At 38.9% G+C, this 18,674-nt stretch overlaps 1 protein-coding gene across 1 annotated transcript; it reads right to left on the bottom strand.

The window, feature by feature from the left end:
- Nucleotides 1-4,205: 4,205 nt before the first annotated feature.
- On the bottom strand, nucleotides 4,206-15,230 carry chn1 (chimerin 1). The gene is made up of 7 exons (XM_008399011.3): nucleotides 14,131-15,230; nucleotides 12,053-12,137; nucleotides 9,078-9,251; nucleotides 7,501-7,578; nucleotides 6,682-6,819; nucleotides 5,182-5,287; nucleotides 4,206-5,021 (listed from the first exon to the last, which is right to left on the bottom strand). The coding sequence occupies exons 1-7, from the start codon at nucleotides 14,380-14,382 to the stop codon at nucleotides 4,850-4,852; spliced, it is 1,005 nt and encodes a 334-aa protein (XP_008397233.1). The 5' UTR covers nucleotides 14,383-15,230; the 3' UTR covers nucleotides 4,206-4,849.
- Between the last annotated feature and the right edge of the window lie 3,444 nt (nucleotides 15,231-18,674).

Consider the following 18,674-nt stretch of genomic DNA (forward strand, 5'->3'; position numbering starts at 1 on the left):
AAAACACAAAAGCACTGCCACAGATCAGGATGAGGATGTTTCTAAAGGAGCCACTGAGGCTCCTTTAGATCTCTAGTTTGTTTCTGTTTTTGTAAGCAGAAATGAACTTTGTATAGAGAATATGCCAAATTGGTGTTTTGATGGTTATTTTATTGTATTAACACAAACAATAGTGAGCACTAATATGTTGCCATCTGGTCCTTTAAAGAAAGCGGATGACTTTCTTAAAAGTCATTTTGTAAAGAAACTGGATTTTTACCAACCCACTGCAAAAGAATATAAAAACAACATAAGACAACTTATGACAAAAATATGACGGGTCTAGTGGAATCAGTTGCCAGACCATAAAGGCAACACTGTGTGCATTTTCATTGTGCTTTGTTTGAAAGTATGTATGTAGTATGTTATATGATGACAAAATAATTGAGCAGAATAAGAATGCAATCCGTAAAATTGAAAACTTTTGCATATTTTCAAGTCAGGATTTTGCAGGGAGGAGAAATTAACATCAAGTTCGAAGAGAAAGGTCAGTTTTCTCATGGATCACCACCTTTTAAATTTACTTTCATTGCCATGTTGCCGTGAATGATGCACATCCAATGCACAGTACATTGAAGAGACACCACTCTTGCATGGCATTATCTGCCTGGGAGATAAAGACCCTGATAGCTTTATTGCTGTGATTTGCTTCGTTTTGCAGTTGGTGCAGATCATGGATGAAGGTAGGATATATTCAAAATAGAAAGGGCAGGCTAAACGGTTGGATGAAAATCCAATTTTGCCACACAATCGAGAGACACGCCTGGACTTGGCTTATGTTAACTCAATGTGATGTGGTCCCAACAGCCAAGCGATTAAATGTCAAGTCTTGATTGCTGCTGAAATGCTGCAGAAAGAGAAGTAAAAAAAAAAAAAAATTAAAGAAACAGCTGCCAAAACGAAAATTTGACATGACAGATCATTTGTTCATTGTCAATGACAAATATATATATATATATATATATATATATATATATATATATATATATATATATATATATATATATATATATATATATATAATATTGTATTATATATAATAATATTGTATTATATTGTATTATATTATATTATGTGTGTGTGTGTGTGTCTGTCTGTCTGTCTGTCTGTCTGTCTGTCTGTCTGTCTGTCTGTCTGTCTGTCTGTCTGTCTGTCTGTCTGTCTGTCTGTCTGTCTATCTATCTATCTATCTATCTATCTATCTATCTATCTATCTATCTATCTATCTATCTATCTATCTATCTATCTATCTATCTATCTAGAGATATACATTTATTCACATGCATGTTTTCACAAATCAGTCATGATCAACACATTTTTTTTATCAAAACCAAAAACAACAAAACCTCTTTCATGTCAAAGTGACTTTGACTAGGCCACTCTATAACATCCACCTTGCTGTCTTCAGACCATTTCTGTGTAGCTTTAGCTGGACACATTCATTTTATCTTCTACCTTCACAGGTCTTCAAGGGTCAGCTACCAAGAAGCATCCCCACAGCATGATGCTGACACCACCGTGCTTCACAGTGGGGGTGGCGTATTTTGTTGATGAGCAGAGTTCAATGTCTGCCAAACATAGAATCTTGTTTGTTAACCAAAAACCTCCATTTTGGTCTCATCAAAATGGAAGAAGAAAGACAGTGGAAGAAAGCTCTTGTTATCAAAGAACTTTCTTCACGTGACCGGTTAGTCAAATCTTGATTTAAGTTTTGTTCAACGGTGGCTTTCAAATTAACACGCTCCCATGAAGTTTGACTGGTGAAGAATCGACAGTTACTGTCTGCAGAGTCTTCCCGATTTCAGCTCATGAAGCTTGTAACTTCTTCAGCGTACTCAGTGGTGTTCTGGTGGTCTCTCTCACGGGTCTCCTTGGGGAACAGTCACTCAGTTTGTGAGGACGATCCGATCCAGACAGATTTACACATGTGACATATTCCTTCTGTTCCTTGATGATGAATTTAACTGAACTCCAGATTCAGTGATTTAGAGATTTTCTTGTATTCATCTCCTGAGTTATCCTTTTCAGTAAATTCTTCTCTAATTTGTGTTCTTTTGTCTCCATGCTCCAGTGGTTACCAGGAATACTGATTAACCAGTGAATGGACACTTTAACTCTCCCCCAGGACTTTTCATTTGTTTTTAGTCCCATGCTCTAGACGGGTAGAGCATGGGGGTATTTATTTTGAATGTCCTTCACTCATAGATCATTTCCCATACAGTCAAAGTTGTTTTTTTCAAACTCTTGTAAGACCAATGCAAACCAATTTCCAGGTTCATTAGCTGCTATAATCTTCTTCCTAAAGGCTTCAGACAGCTGCTTAGGAGGGAGAAATTGCTGCAATGTTTGTGACTTCATGCAATCATCTGGTTACCTTAAAGAACAGATTTTACTCATTTGTTTAAATAAACTCCATTTGAGTGCATTGTTTTATAATTGCAGTAGTATCAAATTGATATTTGTGTAGCTGACTCTCCAAACTGTTTATAAGATTTGATTCCAATGACTGTGTATTTATGCATACACACTTTTATTATACTACATATTACTTGAATTTTACAGTGTTATCAAAGTTTACATTAAATATCCACATGTCCAAATAAACTAGAAACATTACTCTTTACCAGGTGTCATATGGTCCTGAATCTGAATAGTATGAATAGAAATTGTATAATGAGGCCCAGATTATGAGCATGACCGGTTTTTGTAAATTGTTTGGATAGACATTATTAATTCTGTGTGACAGTGTTTACATATTTATCCAGTAATTAAAGCCCTATAAGCAGCACAGGAGTGTAGCTTCAGGTAACAAGGATCAGGTTTTAATCACACAGGGAATCTATGCGAGTGATGTTTTAAGGGTGTCTTTTGGGAAAGTCATCTGATGTGTGGGGGGTTTTAGATGCACTTTTTCCAACAGATTTAAAAATCGTCTATCATTTATTGACTCAGTCTTGCACAGGAACTTCTTAATACATCTTATCTCATTTTCCAGGTGTTTGCAGCCTTATTTTCTTTCAGCCTTTCTGCTTTGAAATCTGGCAACACTGGAGGCACATCTTTATAGAAGTTTCTTCCCAAATGGGGGATACAGAACAAAAGACATGGAAAATTATTTTCTTATTATATTGGACTAACAATCCACTGGTAGCTTTCCAACTGAAGGATTTATTCATGTGTAAGGCTCTGAGCAGAATTTGATTCAGTGTAGAGTCGGGGAAAAAGAGGCCAAATCTTTATTGATTTGTGGGTTTGTTATAGTTACACTGAGCGTATGCATGTTTGAACTGCCACCATTAAAGCTGCAGATAACTTTTATAAAAATATGTTTTTAACATATTTGTTAAAACTGTCACTATGACCTCAAGGTATAATATGAGATGGGTAATCTTGAGCATACAAACTCAAGATTGTTGCAAATTACGAAGGATCAACATAAAGTTGCGGATTCAAAGCAGACTCTGCTGTGGGGGAGGAGCAGTAGTGCAACAGCAGAAAGCAAGGGGGGAGGGTGCATATTTCAGTCCTGTGTGCCATCACATGATTGGAGGATGTATTTATTGTATGATGCTCCTTTCTTGCATGTTTTACGTGTAGCCTGTTGGTTAGACAGGCGTAAAGCTCAGTCATCATGTCAGGACAAGTAACATTTTCCTAGACACCACAGACTCGTTTTTAGTATTTCTCATACTTCAGACCATTCTGTGCCAAAAGTGTTAGTGTCTTCAACACTGCCTGCCTTTGAGTGCCCCCAAGAGGTCAAATAGTTATCAGCTTAACTGGCTAGAAAAACAGAACTCACCCTCTAGCCATGCCAGCCAATTAAATTATTTGGTTTGCTACAATAAAGAAATCTTCATCAGTACAGACAGAGCATCTGTATGATGGAGAATGAGATTCAGGAACATTGTCCCTCGGTAATTGTCCTCACATTTGGGTACCATTTATGTAAAATACAAATAATGTGTTTGGTGTCATGTAAGCTGCAGCATCAGATGTATAAACAATAATCAAGCATTATTTACTGGAAGCAGTGTATCTTTGTCGTCGTATAAACATAAGCCAAATACCCAATACTGAGCTTGCAGTTTTTTCTGTCATTTCCCAGTCAAAAGACTAACAAGACAAAAATGCATTAACAAGAAATGCTTCTTTAATCACCAATATGATGTTGATTCTTTATTAAGGCAATAATTCATAAAGAGTTTGTCAAAGTAGGGTTTAATAAATTAAAGTGATCATGCACAGGTTGTATAGAAAAAAAACAATACAGTACAAAATTAATTTCACAAATAATGCCATTTTATAGCACAATAAAAATGTTACCATCAGGCAAATGCACCAGCGTTTACATACAGAAAGTCCATTCAGCCAAAAACTGTGGGTCACTTACAAACGATCAAGGAGGTAAAAAAATACAGCGTCGTAAAAATCACCTAGAAAATTTAGTAGCTTATTTCCATCGTGATGTACAAAGTCTCATAGAAGTAACTGCAGAGCCAGCAGAAAGGAATGTGGACGACGACTACCACCTACAGGACGGACTAATGCAAAATCACAATCTTAACACGAGCTAGGGTACAACAACAAATCAAAAGAGACCTCGCACCATGCATGCGGGCCTATCAGCTCCTAAAAACCCCCCGACAAAAATGGGGAATCAGTAAATAGGCAAGGTGCATCATGTGCACCGAGAACAGATGTTAGTTCGTATGGAAGGCATTAAAAAAAAAGTATCCATTATTATAATACAAGAAAGTATTCACATAAGGGAACAGCTGGAAAACCGAAAAACAGTCTTGATCAGAGCTTAAAAGAGCACGTCTTCGTTTTTGATGAGCACCTCCACCACCTGCCTCTGGTAGCGGATGTCGTTCAGTGCTGTCATGGCGTCCTGGTTGGGCGCACGCATGAGGGTGGGCCCGAAGACAATGCCGAGGTTCTCCGCACTCATCAGATTGAATTTCTCATTCTGTGTTACCCTGAAATATTTATTACAGTTAGGCATACACACAACTCCATGCCAGAGCGAGAGGAATGAAAATAACACTGGTGTTGTGTTCACTCCTCTCCCATTCTCTCAAGTTGTTTTAAATTTCATTCTATCCATTAGCTGTTTCAGGGCTTGTTTGCATTACTCACCTTTTTAAATGGGCCATGAGGTACTTGAGAGTTTCCTTGTGTGATGGCGGCAGCAGAGCGAGAGCCTCCCGGAAAGCTTCCAGCTTCTTCTCAGGATCTGTTAGCTCTGCCAAACAGAGAGGATGACGTGATCAGCATGAAAAGATCACTGAAAGGGACACAGGGGCACAGGCTCGGGGGCCCGAGGGGTAAAGTGGCTCAAAACATCTACATGTAAGAGTTTCTATTTAAGAGATATCTTGTTGGAAAGTTTTTGAAATACCCAGAGAAAGACAACCACAGAGAAAAGCAAATCCTGTCCAAAAAAGTAAAGAAGAAAAATGCTCTTACTACAGTACATGTTACATTTAATGGTAGTGTATAGAACAAATCTAGAAAATATATAATGAAAAAAATAAAAAAAATAAAAAAAAAATATATATATATATATATATATATATATATATATATATATATATATATATATATATATATATATATATATCTTGCATCTTGCGCAGAGAAACATCATGTCACTGGCTTCTTTTGCTAATAATAGTAGTTAGCACCAAAACAAACAGCAAGCCTCACTGTTTTCCAAATTGCTTACATCTTTTGGAATGAATAAACAGCTAAAGCTAGATAAAACTGTCTACTGCGGTATCTGGCATTTTAAATTATTTATCCCTTTAAAAGTGGTCAGGCATCACTCTACCCTCAGAGGAAGCAGTGAGGGATAAAAGTACTTCCTGTTGTTGGCTAAAAGCCATTTGTATCAAAGAGCAATGGGCGATAGTGTTGGAGATTAGTGGTTTAAAGCAAGGCAAGGCCGTTTTTTTTGGAGAACATAATTAAGTAAAATGCACAATCTGCACCAACAACGGATATAGTTACGATAAGTAAATTGGGGGAAATAAATATTAAAAGGTAGAACTATATAATGTGCTTCAGATGCGTTTCCTTGTGTCCGGATGCAGATCACATTTGCCATAAGCTTATATTTATTTGAGGGTTTTGTAGTTGGTTTGTTAATTAAAACTTATTGCACTGCATACATATGGGTTTTACTGTGTAGCGTAAAGTAATTTTAACTAGTTGGTCGTCTTAATGTTGCTGTGCTGATTATGTAAAAATCACAATGGGGCTTTTATATAATCAGGGCTTCAGTGCTGAAAATGAGCAAAAGCTATAAAAGTTCTGTGCAGCACATCAGCTGCATTCTGTGCATTATTAAAGTCTATTCTGTCCTATTTCATTTTAAATAACTTCAACAAGTGCAAAAGTATTTCAGGAAAGCGATCCGATGTCATAAATTTATACAAATCTGAGGTCCACACTACCACTGTCTGCAGGTGGATTTCCTTTGTTTACAGTTTACCTCTTTTATGGTGTACTTTTTTCTTTACTTATCAAAGATGTGATCTGCCACATTTGCTCCATCTAGAGATCTTGTGCAAAATAAAAGCAATGTTTTTCTTCATCAATAATATTTGCCTGCTTTAAATGATTTCTTAAACCTACTTGTGGCCTCGATGAACCTGGGGTAAGCATCGTAGGAGATTACAGGAACAGGCAAATCCCTGAGGTACAGCTTCAGCGCGCTCGTGATGATATTGATGTCTTCATAGGCGTTCACTGAGATGTCTGTCTTCTCGCCATCTGCAGAGATACGTGGCAGGATAAGGGAGACAAGAATGGGAAAATGAGAGTGCTTGTACTGAAAATGGCTCACATCAGCACTTTCACATCACTGTGTGAACTGAGGAGTAAAGACACACTGCTTTATGGTGTTGGGGGGGAAAAAAAAAATCAATTTCCGCTCTCTCTCTTATTTTTTTCCCGGAGTATCAGCTATCATGCCTTTGGCCTGTTTAATTCTGACTTTGGCTCATTTATGCATGCTTTCCAGAGGAGAGCGTGGCCTACTTGTGCTGGCAGACTGAACATCACAGCGCTGTGAGCTGGAATGACACTCTGTCATGGATGATCTCCTGCATGCGGATCTGGCTCAGGATTCAGTCCGCTGCTGTGGGGTTTTTCTTACAGTTAAAATTCATACAGCACTCGGCCACGACAGGTTTATTCTCACTAAGTTGACTACTGAATCCCAATATGGCCACGTTTAAGACAGTGTGACCCCTCGGTAGGAAACTCCCTATCTGTCCACACAGCGAAATTCAACAGGAGTCTGAGATGTCAGGATCTGCACTCCCAGATGGACTCTAATCCTGTCAATTTTTCATTAATCTGAAGAGATCTGACTGTCTTGTCGACATATGCAAACAGGCTTCAAGTGTCATCCTTGACTTGAAGACAATCTATAAAACAAAGAAGACAAACCTTTATCAAATCCCGACTTGACTTCTTCCACCGAATCGCTGAATCCGGATATTCTGTAGAGGCCCTCTGACTTCAGTCCTTAAAGAAAAAACATGCAAACTTTCAAATATCAAGCAAGCTCTTAGCAGAGATTTAGACCATTTTCACCTGCATTTAGCAACAAATAATTTTGGAATACATCTGAAATATTCAGGGGAAGTTAAAGTCAAAACATCCTCAGTATCATGCAGTAAAGGAAACATGGGTCTGTGGAAACAGTTTTCTGCATCACTGGGCAAAATAATAAAGCCATTAATCAAACTTAGGTGCAGACAGACATTAGAGGGGAGACAATGAGAGTTCTCTGAATGATTTAACTGAAATGCAATCAGCTAAGACAGCAGGAAACAGAGTAATGTTTTCCTCATTACACATTTACAATTACCAGCAATCTCATCACTCCACTCAGCCTCCGCTTGCAAACAAAAACATTAAATTAGTCTGTAATTGAATCCGACTTTAAGCACTACAACCAAAAGGGTACACATTGAAGGTGAGCTGAAAGAAAACTGTTTTAAAAGAAAACCGTTTTAAAAATACAAGAAACAAAAGTCTGAAAGCCACTCAAAGACTTGTATCTGTTAAGAAATTAGCAAAAAAGGAGAGTTGGTATTCAAGTATAATGATCAATTTAAACAAGTTAAACATGAAATTGTTTTTATTATCTTGGAATAATGCTTGACGGAAGCAGAGAGTCTCATTAAATGAAATAATAAATTTTCCAATTTAGGTTTTTTTGTAATGACAGCAAAGTTTCAAATAACTTTTAAGGTTTCTATTTATTTCACCTTTTACTACCGCATATGTTTTTACCCGTTTATACTGCCTTCCAAAGATATTCATATCACTTGAACTTTTTTTTCTTCACATTTTGCCTTGTTGAAACCACAGGTTCAAAGGATTTTGTTGTGATTTTATGAAACACAAAAAAATGTGCTCACTCTTGCAGCAGAAGGAAATGAAGCATTATTTAATAAAAAGAAAAATAGAAATCTGACAAGTTTGATGTGCATTTGTAGCCACCGTTACTTTGACAACACCAAATAAAACCTAGTCCAACCTTTACAGTCTATAATTATTTAATCTCAGTACAAAAACACCAAACATTATCAGTTGTCAGAAATGCACTTTAACCTGATGTTGAAAGAAAGTCATATCAGGTTTAAAATTGTCCACAGCCCATGTAGAGGACACGCCAAACACATGGACGAAGGTCTTCTGGTTAAATAAGACCAGAAGACCTAATGGGTTTTTCTCTATTCAGAAACCCCTTTTTAATTGTTTTGTTCCAGTAGCATTATTTGTAAAGACACTGCAAAACAAACATGCTGAGCCACAATTGTTGTATTTTAATTGAAAATGTCACATCATTTTAGCCATTTAATTGATTAGTTTTATGATTAAGTCAACACTCTGTGTTGGTCCATCACAGAAAATCCCAATAATGACTTATGGATGTAACGTGACAAACTGTGAGAAACGTCAAGGCGAAAAGTCATTCTCGTTTTCGCTTGTGTATAAAATGCATAAAAACTAACCTCTGGACTCGATTTCCCGTATGCACATGTCCACCACCATGGGTCGGGCTGTGTTGTAGGCCTTCACCAGGGTCGTGAGGTCGCAGCTGTAAACCTTACGGATGTGTCTCAGGTCGGGCTTGCAGTCGTTGGGCACCTGAGCCGAGCACTCTTTGTGAACATTCATACCACAGTCTATAAAAAAAGAAGAGGAGTCGAGTTATTAATAAGCAGTTGCTTTGACATGACGATCTTGCTTGCTTGAATGCACTTGGCAACAAATAGAATCCAAATCTCACTGGATGATTTGTGACTGTTCATTTTTTCATATTAGCTTCTAAAATGTCACAGCACCTCTGGAGAATTTGTTTCATCTCCTCACAGCATTGGAGTAACCTTGAGTACCGAATACATCCATTCCCGTCCAGATGGCCTTAGATGAATTCAGATGAACCAATTAAAGAAAGATGAGCTAAAAAAAAAAACAAAAAAAAACAAGACGGGAATATGCCGTGCAATGTTCTGGTTGCCCAAAAATATCTACAAGACATAATACGCTCTTTGACTGGTGTTTGAGGGGAATATCAGGAAAAGCAGAGCATATTGTGTCTTCCTCTCAGTCGCAGCGTACGAGGCCTTGAGGCGCAGCTTCTATCATTGTGTTGAGAACAGAGCATCAGCAGGGAGAGAGAGACAGGCTGCAGCTCTGCTCTTTAACAGGGACACATGTAGGGAGTTGGAGGCTCAGTGAAAACGCTGGTGCCCAGAGGAAGGCCAGTCAGCGCAGGGCTCTATTCTTTTCCAAATCTAAGCTTGCGCTCATTGTCAGTGGAAGCAGAGATCGAGGCGCTGCGGGCTACAGAAGACCTACTTTCCCAGATTAAAATGGGCCACTTCTTTAGCTCCTTAGATCTTGGATGAGCTTGTGTCTTCAAGTTGTAAAGGGGGGGGTGTATGTTTCACAAATGCAGTCAGCCGTTTTAAACAAAAAGCTATTAAGAAATATACATTCGAGAACCAGGAGAGAAATGTTGCATTTTCTGTGTTGTAAAAGAAAAAAGCTGTGAAAGCTTCGGAAGCTTTTAGCATTTGAGGATATTTTGATTAATATGGATCCCCAGAGAAATTCGCACCGCCTGCTTTTATATGCATTGATGCAGAAATGTAATTACCCTAAGAGATGATTCTCTTAAAGACATGAGACAGGTCGTATAACAGGGATGTGCATGTCATCGGCTGCAAGCCTGCTGAGCCACCCTTGTCCGTGTGAGGACGGTGGTGGTCCGGGGTCTCTGGTGGGGGAGGCTGATCCCAAGGGAGTCCAGACTCTGACTTTTGCTATTCTCCCATTTGAGAGAGGGGTTGTTCATTTTCTTATCGGCACATTATCATCCCAGTCTAGAAAATGTACTGGACGCCTTTTTGTCTAGAAAGATTTTTGAGGCTGGTCTCGTTTTTATATATATATATTATTTCAAGTGTTTAGGTTAAATAGGGCTTGACCCAGCTCTATGATTGAAAGGGGCTGAATTTTAATGTGTGTGTGTGAGAGAGTGGGGGAAAAAAAGCTCCTTTCCACACAGTCCCAACTCTGCACCTCATTAAAGAGATATGCCAGCTTTGTTTTCCTTCACAGGCATGATGGGATGAGGCTGGGTGGGTCGGTGGGTGGGAGGGTTTTACTCTGATGAGGAAATGTGCCACAACAAGCACAAGCGGAGCCTCGCTCTCTGGCACTGGGCCAAAAACAGTTCACACATACAAAAAAGAAAACAGGGGGTCTGGAAGAACAGTGAGGGTTTTATTTTTTTATTTTTTTGGTATGCAAATGTGAGAATCATGGGAGACATTGCTGCCCCAGATTCAGCAAGCTGGGGTTGAGTCTAAAGGAATGATGTGTCTGTTTGTAAGTGGCTGATGAAGATTAGCTCCCACCATATGAGGCTTTATATAGATTGTTGTCAGCGCTCAGCATCAAGTTGTTAATAATTAATATCAGATCTCTTTGCAGACTTATGTGACACACTTTGTTGCATCAATAAAACATCAAAGACGCACACCAGACTGGGTTGTAGTGCTGAGACAGAAATCTCACCTGGAGTATTTGACATGTTGGAGATGAAACGCACTCAAGGAACTTTACTCGCAGGTAAAGGACTGAGCGAATTCAGAAAGACAGAGAGTGACTGCACAAAGTGGGTGAGTATGCAAAACGAGTTGATCAGAACTTTGTGGATATTTTCTGATTCACCTTTTTTTCCTTGACTTGCTCGTATGGATTGCAGCTTTCAAGAAGGGCTCTTTAAAGATTCTTTTTGTAGCTATATAGGGCATAATTTTACATTTGGAGCAACCACCTTTCACAGTAAATTGTTTTTGAAGCAAGATCAAATGATTTAATAGTTTATCATATTTATTCCTCAGCAACAACTTCCACACCAAAGGCGGTTGTCAGCATGACCTGGTAGTGTTCAGTATGGTGCCTCCACTGACTGAACAAATATGGGATTTTTGAATTTCCAACTGACTGTTCACGGATCCGTGCCTCTCTAGTGAATGCTCTTCAAATGTGCTCAGCCTGGGTAGCATAATCCATCAGCGGAGATGATGAGGAGAGCTGTAAAATGCATCGACTCCATTTGACTTATATTTTGTATCTTCAGCCCCAGAAAGCTGTGAGTTTTTATCCCAGAAAGTAAATTTTCCACATGACTGATCCCCATACCACTTAGTGCAAACAAAAGTAGGTCGAAAATAAGGTTTTAGATCCCGTTGCATATATGTTGCATCACAGCTTTGTTGTACAATCAATAATCCCCAAACAAGAGTTGACAGTTTTGGATTAAAATTCAATAATCCAGCTCCAGATGCATCGTAAACCAAGTAACCTATATAGAGTAATGCTCATTTTGAACAACACCAGTGTAACAAAGAAATGCGGTAAAGAGGCATAGCAGTTTATATAATGTTGCTTTATTGTGATGAATTGAACATACCTGCACATTTGACCCCCTGAGCCATCAGCCCCCACATAAATCTGGCACAGTGTTCGCACCAGTGAGGCCCCCGGAAGGTGTGGACCTGCAGCAGGAAGGAGGACAGTTAGACGAGTCCAGTCATTTAATCTATCTTATTTACACAAAAAACATTTGACCTCTTTCCCCTCCTTCCACTTCTTCTCATCCCTGATGAGATGAGAGGGATGACCCACCACATGGCAAACCACCCAGAGTGACAATCTACGAAGGAGTGAATTTGGGGGGAAAATTTATATCTATCATTTGGGTTCAAATGGGTTTTCAGTTGCTTTTGTGATTTCAAGTCATTGGGGACGGGAAATTGTAAGAGAATGAGGCAATTTAAATAGCATGTTAATGATGCTAAATTCATATATTTAAGAGCTATTTTATTGTTTTTTTTAAGGAATTTGGATTAAATGTGATCATTTGTAGTTAAAAAAAATGTAAATACAGCCAACCTAAACTGGATTATTCAAAAATAAAATACATTTTTTGAAACATACTTTATTTAACCGTTTTTCTTTTACTTGACTAAAATAGAGCTTTTTATGTATTTTTTTTTTTCGGTGAAATCAGGATCACCTTTTATTGTCACCATCACAAAAATCACAAGTTGGCCACTTAATAATGATAATGCTAAAAAAAAAATGTTTTTGCATACCCGGCATTTCCCAGGGCAGCATTTAGTAAAAGTATTTCAGTTTAAACTAATCATCATTGCAACAACGAGTATGAAGGGCATATTGTAATTGTCTTAAAGAAGAAGGTGAAGGTGTTTGTGGAGAAGTGATGGGCAGTCTTGCATCTTTGTGGGATGTTCACACAGTGGCCTTATAATAAGTTGCTGGGAGACATTTCAGTGGAAACAGTGGGGCAAAGATTGCTCCCACACTCCAGCGGGTAACAACAGTCCAGCCAATCAGAGAGGCCCCTGAACCAAACAAGAAAAAAAAAAAAAAAACAGTGCTCTGCCAGTTTTCTGGCAGCAAGTTAATAAAAGACACAAACGGAAATGTGTTTTTGTATTTGTCAGAGGCTGTGAGAAAAAAAAAAAACCTTTCATTAACACATAATAATTTAATGCTTTTATACAGATTTGTTGTCTCTATGCTTCTTGCAATCTTGTGCTTCTTGTGTTTGCTCATTATTACAACTGCATTAACAACAATGTGTTTCTTCCATTGTTAATACTATGTTTCTCCTTTTCCGTGTTTGTTTATTTATTTTCTTTTTGCCATTGTCTGTTTCTGTGCTATTGCTTCCTTTTTCTAGCTGATGCAAAGGACTTTGTGTTTCCCTCGATGTGCATGAAAACCACTACACAAACAGAGATTTAATTGATGAATTAGAGATGCATTGTACCAGATTTAACTGCAGACTAATGTGTAAACACCCTATAAAATGCAAGCAGAAATCATAATCACAAAGAATGAATTAAGATAAGAACTTCAAGCAGTGATTTTTGTTTTAAATGTAATTGTTGATAAAGAAAACATGAAATCAAAATGACTTTACTTTATGTTTCTAACAGGAAAACATTGTTTTTTTCTGTAAATCCAAAACATTTTTGAGTTTAATGAACTGTCAAGATGCCTAATTAGGTTTTTTGCACAATTTTATATTTTGTCCATTATGGCAGCAAAACACCATCATTACTGTGCATAATTACAAACTTCACACATGCAAAAGGATAAAATGGAGCAATCAGCAAACTGAAAGGGCAAAGCAGCAGGAAGAGACCAGCACAAAAAAAACATTGTCAAATTCTGCTGCTGCTCTCTGTCCCAATAAAAACAAAACTGAAGGCAAACAGGGATGCTGTCCTCCACTGTTTCACCCTCATCCAGCATCATAATCTCCCCATCTGGTGCTCTATCTGACAGCAGCGCTCTACAGCCCGACCAACAGATTTTCTTTTGATAAAATCTCTCTGGACAGACCAAAACAGCTCTGTTTTTTGCCCCCCCACCCCCAAAGCCCTCCTCATCCCCCACAAGCAGCAGCCCTCTGGCAACACATGATGACATGAAGACAGTTTTGCAGAGGCATCTTACCTTAAAGTTGTGGACTTTTTCAGACCTGGGCGACTGGACAACCTCCTTCAGCGAGGCTCTGCGAACCAGTGAGGTGAGCTGCGAGTATGCTAACAGTTTAAGTGGTTGCCAAAAAGTGGCTGAAGGTTTCTGTGGCCCCATCCTCATTCCCAGAGCTGCCGCCAGAATGTCCTCCTGATTGGCCTCTCGCTTGGCCTTTTGCACCAGGGGCTTGTCTTTCTTTTGTACGTCGTAGGACTCTCGAGATGGCATTCTGAAGCTTCAGTCCCCAAAAGGGAAAAAAGATAAAAGAAGTGTAAAAAAAAAAAGTCCCAAAAAATGAGGATAGTCTCCTTGATTTTTTTTTTCTTTTTAAAAGAAGTGACTGTCAAACAATATGACTTGCATTTTCCCAGTTAAATAAGCGCATCTCCAACATAAATGTCCTTTTAGAGTATGACGAAAAAGTATGCAGAACACCTATAAATAAGAAGAAAAAAAACCCTGTAGTCTTTGAATCTTCACACAGTCAAGACAGCAGATCAAGTGCAGCCTCTGTGATTGGAGTGCCAGGTTTTATGCAAAAGGGGTGCAGCCTTGGATGCTCATGTGCTTCCCTAGGAACGTAAATGCAGATGAGATGAGTGGCTGAGCTAATCCTCTCCTCCCTGCGCAGAGCTGATATTCTCCCCTGGAACAGAGACAGCACTCTGTTGTGTGTGGATGCTGACAGGGGCGGGCTGAAAGCGAGAGAGGGGGAGGAGGATGGAGGTGGACCCTCTAGTAGTGGCAGAAGATTAAATGGATCCCACCAGCCAATCGCAGCTTGGCTACACCAGCTTTGTAGTAGCCGCTACTCCGTCTCCCCCACGCCACCCCACGCACGCCATTCGAGCAGGATGACATGAAATGAGAGTGGGACGATAATGAGCAATGAATGAGTCATGCATCCAGAGTGGGCTCCAGCCCGGAGAACTTGCGACAGCATGTGGGCCGTTAGAGGCGAAGCTATTTTCAAAACCGGGTTGCCACAGAAACCAGTGACGACTGGAGCCTTCAAGGGCAAAGACGCACAAGCTCCAAGCATCAGACAGAAACAGGAAACACATGGATGTGCGCCATCATGCCGAGTGATGCAACTAAAGTTAACATTTCAGACAATTCAAAAGTAAAATTTGTCAGAAAGTAGCTTCTGTAAATTACACAATCGTTACTTTTTAAATCATTTGTAGCAAGGCCTGCCAGATTTGAATGTCCACCTGCAGGAACTCATCCATGTAGGTGACTCCTCACGGTCTTTAAAATATGAGAAGCACATGACCTTGCTTTGTTGTTACAAACCAAATGTTTTGTTAAATTTTCTATGGATGCATTTCCAAGTCATCTACAAATGACTGGTCTTTATTTACTACTTTAACATTTATAAAAAACAAGTTAATTGTACAATTCATTTTTCTGTTTTTTTTTTTCAGATGTATAAAACCTTGAATGTAAATCTGTCACTCAGTGAAAGGAGTAATGAGTTTTAGAACGACAGTGATGTAAAACAGCTTCTGTAATGGAGTACCTGCAATATTTTTTTTTTTACCATAATACTTCAAAACCTGTTTGAAAAAAAAGAGGTAAAATTAATACTTTACAGGTACGTAGGACAGGTATGTAGTTCAGTCTCTTATATTAGTCCAAGTGCGTACCGATTGGTTGATCAGTCCCTTGTGCTGCCTCCTCACCCAGAAGCATTGTGCTGTGTTGGAAAAAATGTAAGTAAAACATGAGAGTAGGTTCTTCCCGGGTCATAAAGGACCAATCAACCTTTGGAGTCACAGCTGTGATAACTGTTTTATTTGCATCATACTGAATGTTGCATCCATCTATTTTTGTGCAAAATTCTTGCTTTGTTTTTTGTTTTGCTTTTCCTCCACAAATTCAATGTGTGCTCAGTGTCCCTTCAGTAACGGTCTTTGAGTGTCCAATCCAGTTCAGTAGGTGAACCAGAGTGAGGATCCTCCAGACATCCAAACGCTGTGCCAGAGTGGACAGCAAGCCAGTTTCAGAATGACCTTTGGCAGACAGAGAAGCCGTTGGCGCAGATCATCCTCTAGAGACGACTAAAGGGGAACCGCCTTAGCAAAAATGAGTCCTGTGAAAGTCACACAGCCCACATCTGACTCGGTAAGGTTCTTATTTCCTGTTCCATTTAGAGGTTCTGGTGATAAAATCTCTTAAAATCTGGTTCAGGTTATAGTGGAAATTAGAAACAAAATAATGATGTAAATCTGCTTTCTTCAGGGGAACGTCATCAGATCCTGATAACTCTTATTATCCAGTTCAATAATTATTTTAAGTATTCATTCTCTAGTCATGACATTACATGGCTGGAATAGCTCTTCAGCACACAATCAGCTACTGCAGAAACCTGCTAATGATCTAATTATTTGATTCAAGTGCGCTGAAGCAGAGACACATGCAAAAGTTGAAGGACCTCGGCTCTTGAGGGCAGGAATTAAAAGCCCAGATTTAACCTGTAGTTGGAGAGTAGAAGTGGTGATTTTCTTCTTTGTGTTTTTTTTTTTTTTTTTGCTTAAATAGAAAATGGAATAGGTTAATTGCAAATTAAATTATCGATTCAGTTTAATTCTGTAGCTCTTGTTAATGATTCTTATAGGCTTCGATTGCTTCATTTGTTATTTATGCTGAATAAATTTTTTAATCTGAGACATAGAAATATCTTAAACATTTCTAAGTAACAGGATTTTTGGTTAATTTTGATGCCAATTGATTTATAAACATTCATTAAATTTAGGCATCTAAATTAAATCTCTTATCTGTTCAATGACTATCTGCCTGAATGCCAGTTATGTAAACCACAACAATGGAAACCCAGAATGAGTCGATGCATTTTCAAATCACTGCAAGAGCACACCAAACATGTTTTTATTGCACATAAATATTCAGTTTAAGAATCTCCTTCTAGCCCTTAAATTATGGTAAAATATACAATAAAGAATTAAACGGCATTTGTCTGTGCCAGCCGTGCAATCTGCTCTCTCTGAGTCGTCCTCTTTCTTTGCAGGCTTTGTCTGAATGTTCATTTCCTTGAGGTATATTGCTGACGCAAGCCTTTGTGTTCTCCGCATGCAGATGAAGTCTCAAATATAACACTGTGATTGCAATGTGGAAGAAAAGAAACTTCAGCCTGCCCGTGTTGTTCGCACTTCAAGTCAAATGTGATTAAACTCCCACGTTCGAGGGTTAATTCAGCCTCGGCTGCTGACGTTCTCACCTGTTTTTTTTTGTTTTTTTTTTATTTACAGCAGCGGAGGAAGGGACTGCATGCAGACTGGAGAACAAGAGGTCGATGGGTTGAGTTCACGCTGCTCCTATTTCACTGGAGAGATTTCAGCATGAGGGTATGAGCAGCAGAGAGGAGGAGAAAAGAAGCTTTGAAGATCAGAGTGATTATGTAGAATGGCATCCCAAACTGGGCTTTCTGGCAGGGACGGGTTTGAAACATGAAAGTTGTCAGACAGATTCCTTCCAGAGCTGCTCGCTCAGCTGAAGCCTCCGCTCACGCAGGTGACCTGAGAGCGATGGACGAAACACAGTGAGGGCCTTTTATATGCATCGGCCCGTCCTCCTCACACCTGGAGCAGCTTCTGCAGGTTTTGGAGAGTAATTGTGTTTCCTGCTGTTGACTGCTTCTGTCCCAGTATGTGGCTCACTTTGACTGCAGCTCTAATTGACACTGATTGATTTTCTTGTTTTCCCAAACATGCCCAGAGATGGGACCCTTGAGGAAAGATGCACAGGATGCAGGGTTTTTCCATCTGTGTCCGGCCTGGACAGACTCCTCTGCGTTCAGGGTTTACACAATAATCCAGTCCTGACAATCTAGTTTAATTCTGACTTAACCCAAAAAAATACAACCTGAAAAACTTTATTTTCTTTTTCTTTCTTCTTCCAATCTTTTCTAATCCATTAAGCTGTTGCTGAACATTTCTGCTGGGTTCAGGAACTATTACATAAGGAAGTGTTGGTGTGATTGCAATGCTGACCCAAAATGACACAAAGACCCATTTATTCTCATGGAATCAATGAGTGCTATTTCTAGTGAAGACATTCATATAACAGTGTTTGTGATTAAAGAGGGACGGACGGCCAAACTAATCCATTCTAATTCACTTCCAGAGCGAATGATGAAGAAAAGCCAACGAAAAACTTTAAATCAATGTAAAGCGGCTGCAGAAAGTGTTGGAAATTCAGTTACGTAATTCTGCAAACTGTAGTTTAATTGATATAATGTGAGACAAACCGTTCAGCAAAACCTGAATGTTAACAAAGACTGATGCTGATTCTGTCCTTTGCAACTTTTAAATGCATTATATTCAATATTCAGTAACATACATTGTAGTTTGAGCACTCATTAGCTCATTTGCAAATACGCGTTTTTTAGTATCAACAGTGAAATCACTAATATGGCAGAAACTTGAAGCAGAAACGCAAACGATTCAGAGAAGGTAACGGTCTCTTCTTTGTGTACTACAGATGTTGTAGTTTATTGGGTT

This window comes from Poecilia reticulata, chromosome 2, assembly GCF_904066995.2.
Source record: "Poecilia reticulata chromosome 2, P_reticulata-male-v2, whole genome shotgun sequence".
Classification (NCBI taxonomy): domain Eukaryota; kingdom Metazoa; phylum Chordata; class Actinopteri; order Cyprinodontiformes; family Poeciliidae; genus Poecilia; species Poecilia reticulata.

Bases quoted from the DNA above. Each gene is read 5' to 3' on its own strand.
- chn1 (XM_008399011.3), bottom strand. From the start codon at position 14,382: ATGCCATCTCGAGAGTCCTACGACGTACAAAAGAAAGACAAGCCCCTG. The intron at 9,252-12,052 runs GTATGTTCAATT...CTTTTTTTATAG, and splicing joins TCAGGGGGTCAAATGTGCAG to ACTGTGGTATGAATGTTCAC. The intron at 6,820-7,500 runs GTTTGTCTTCTT...GTATCTCTGCAG, and splicing joins CAAGTCGGGATTTGATAAAG to ATGGCGAGAAGACAGACATC.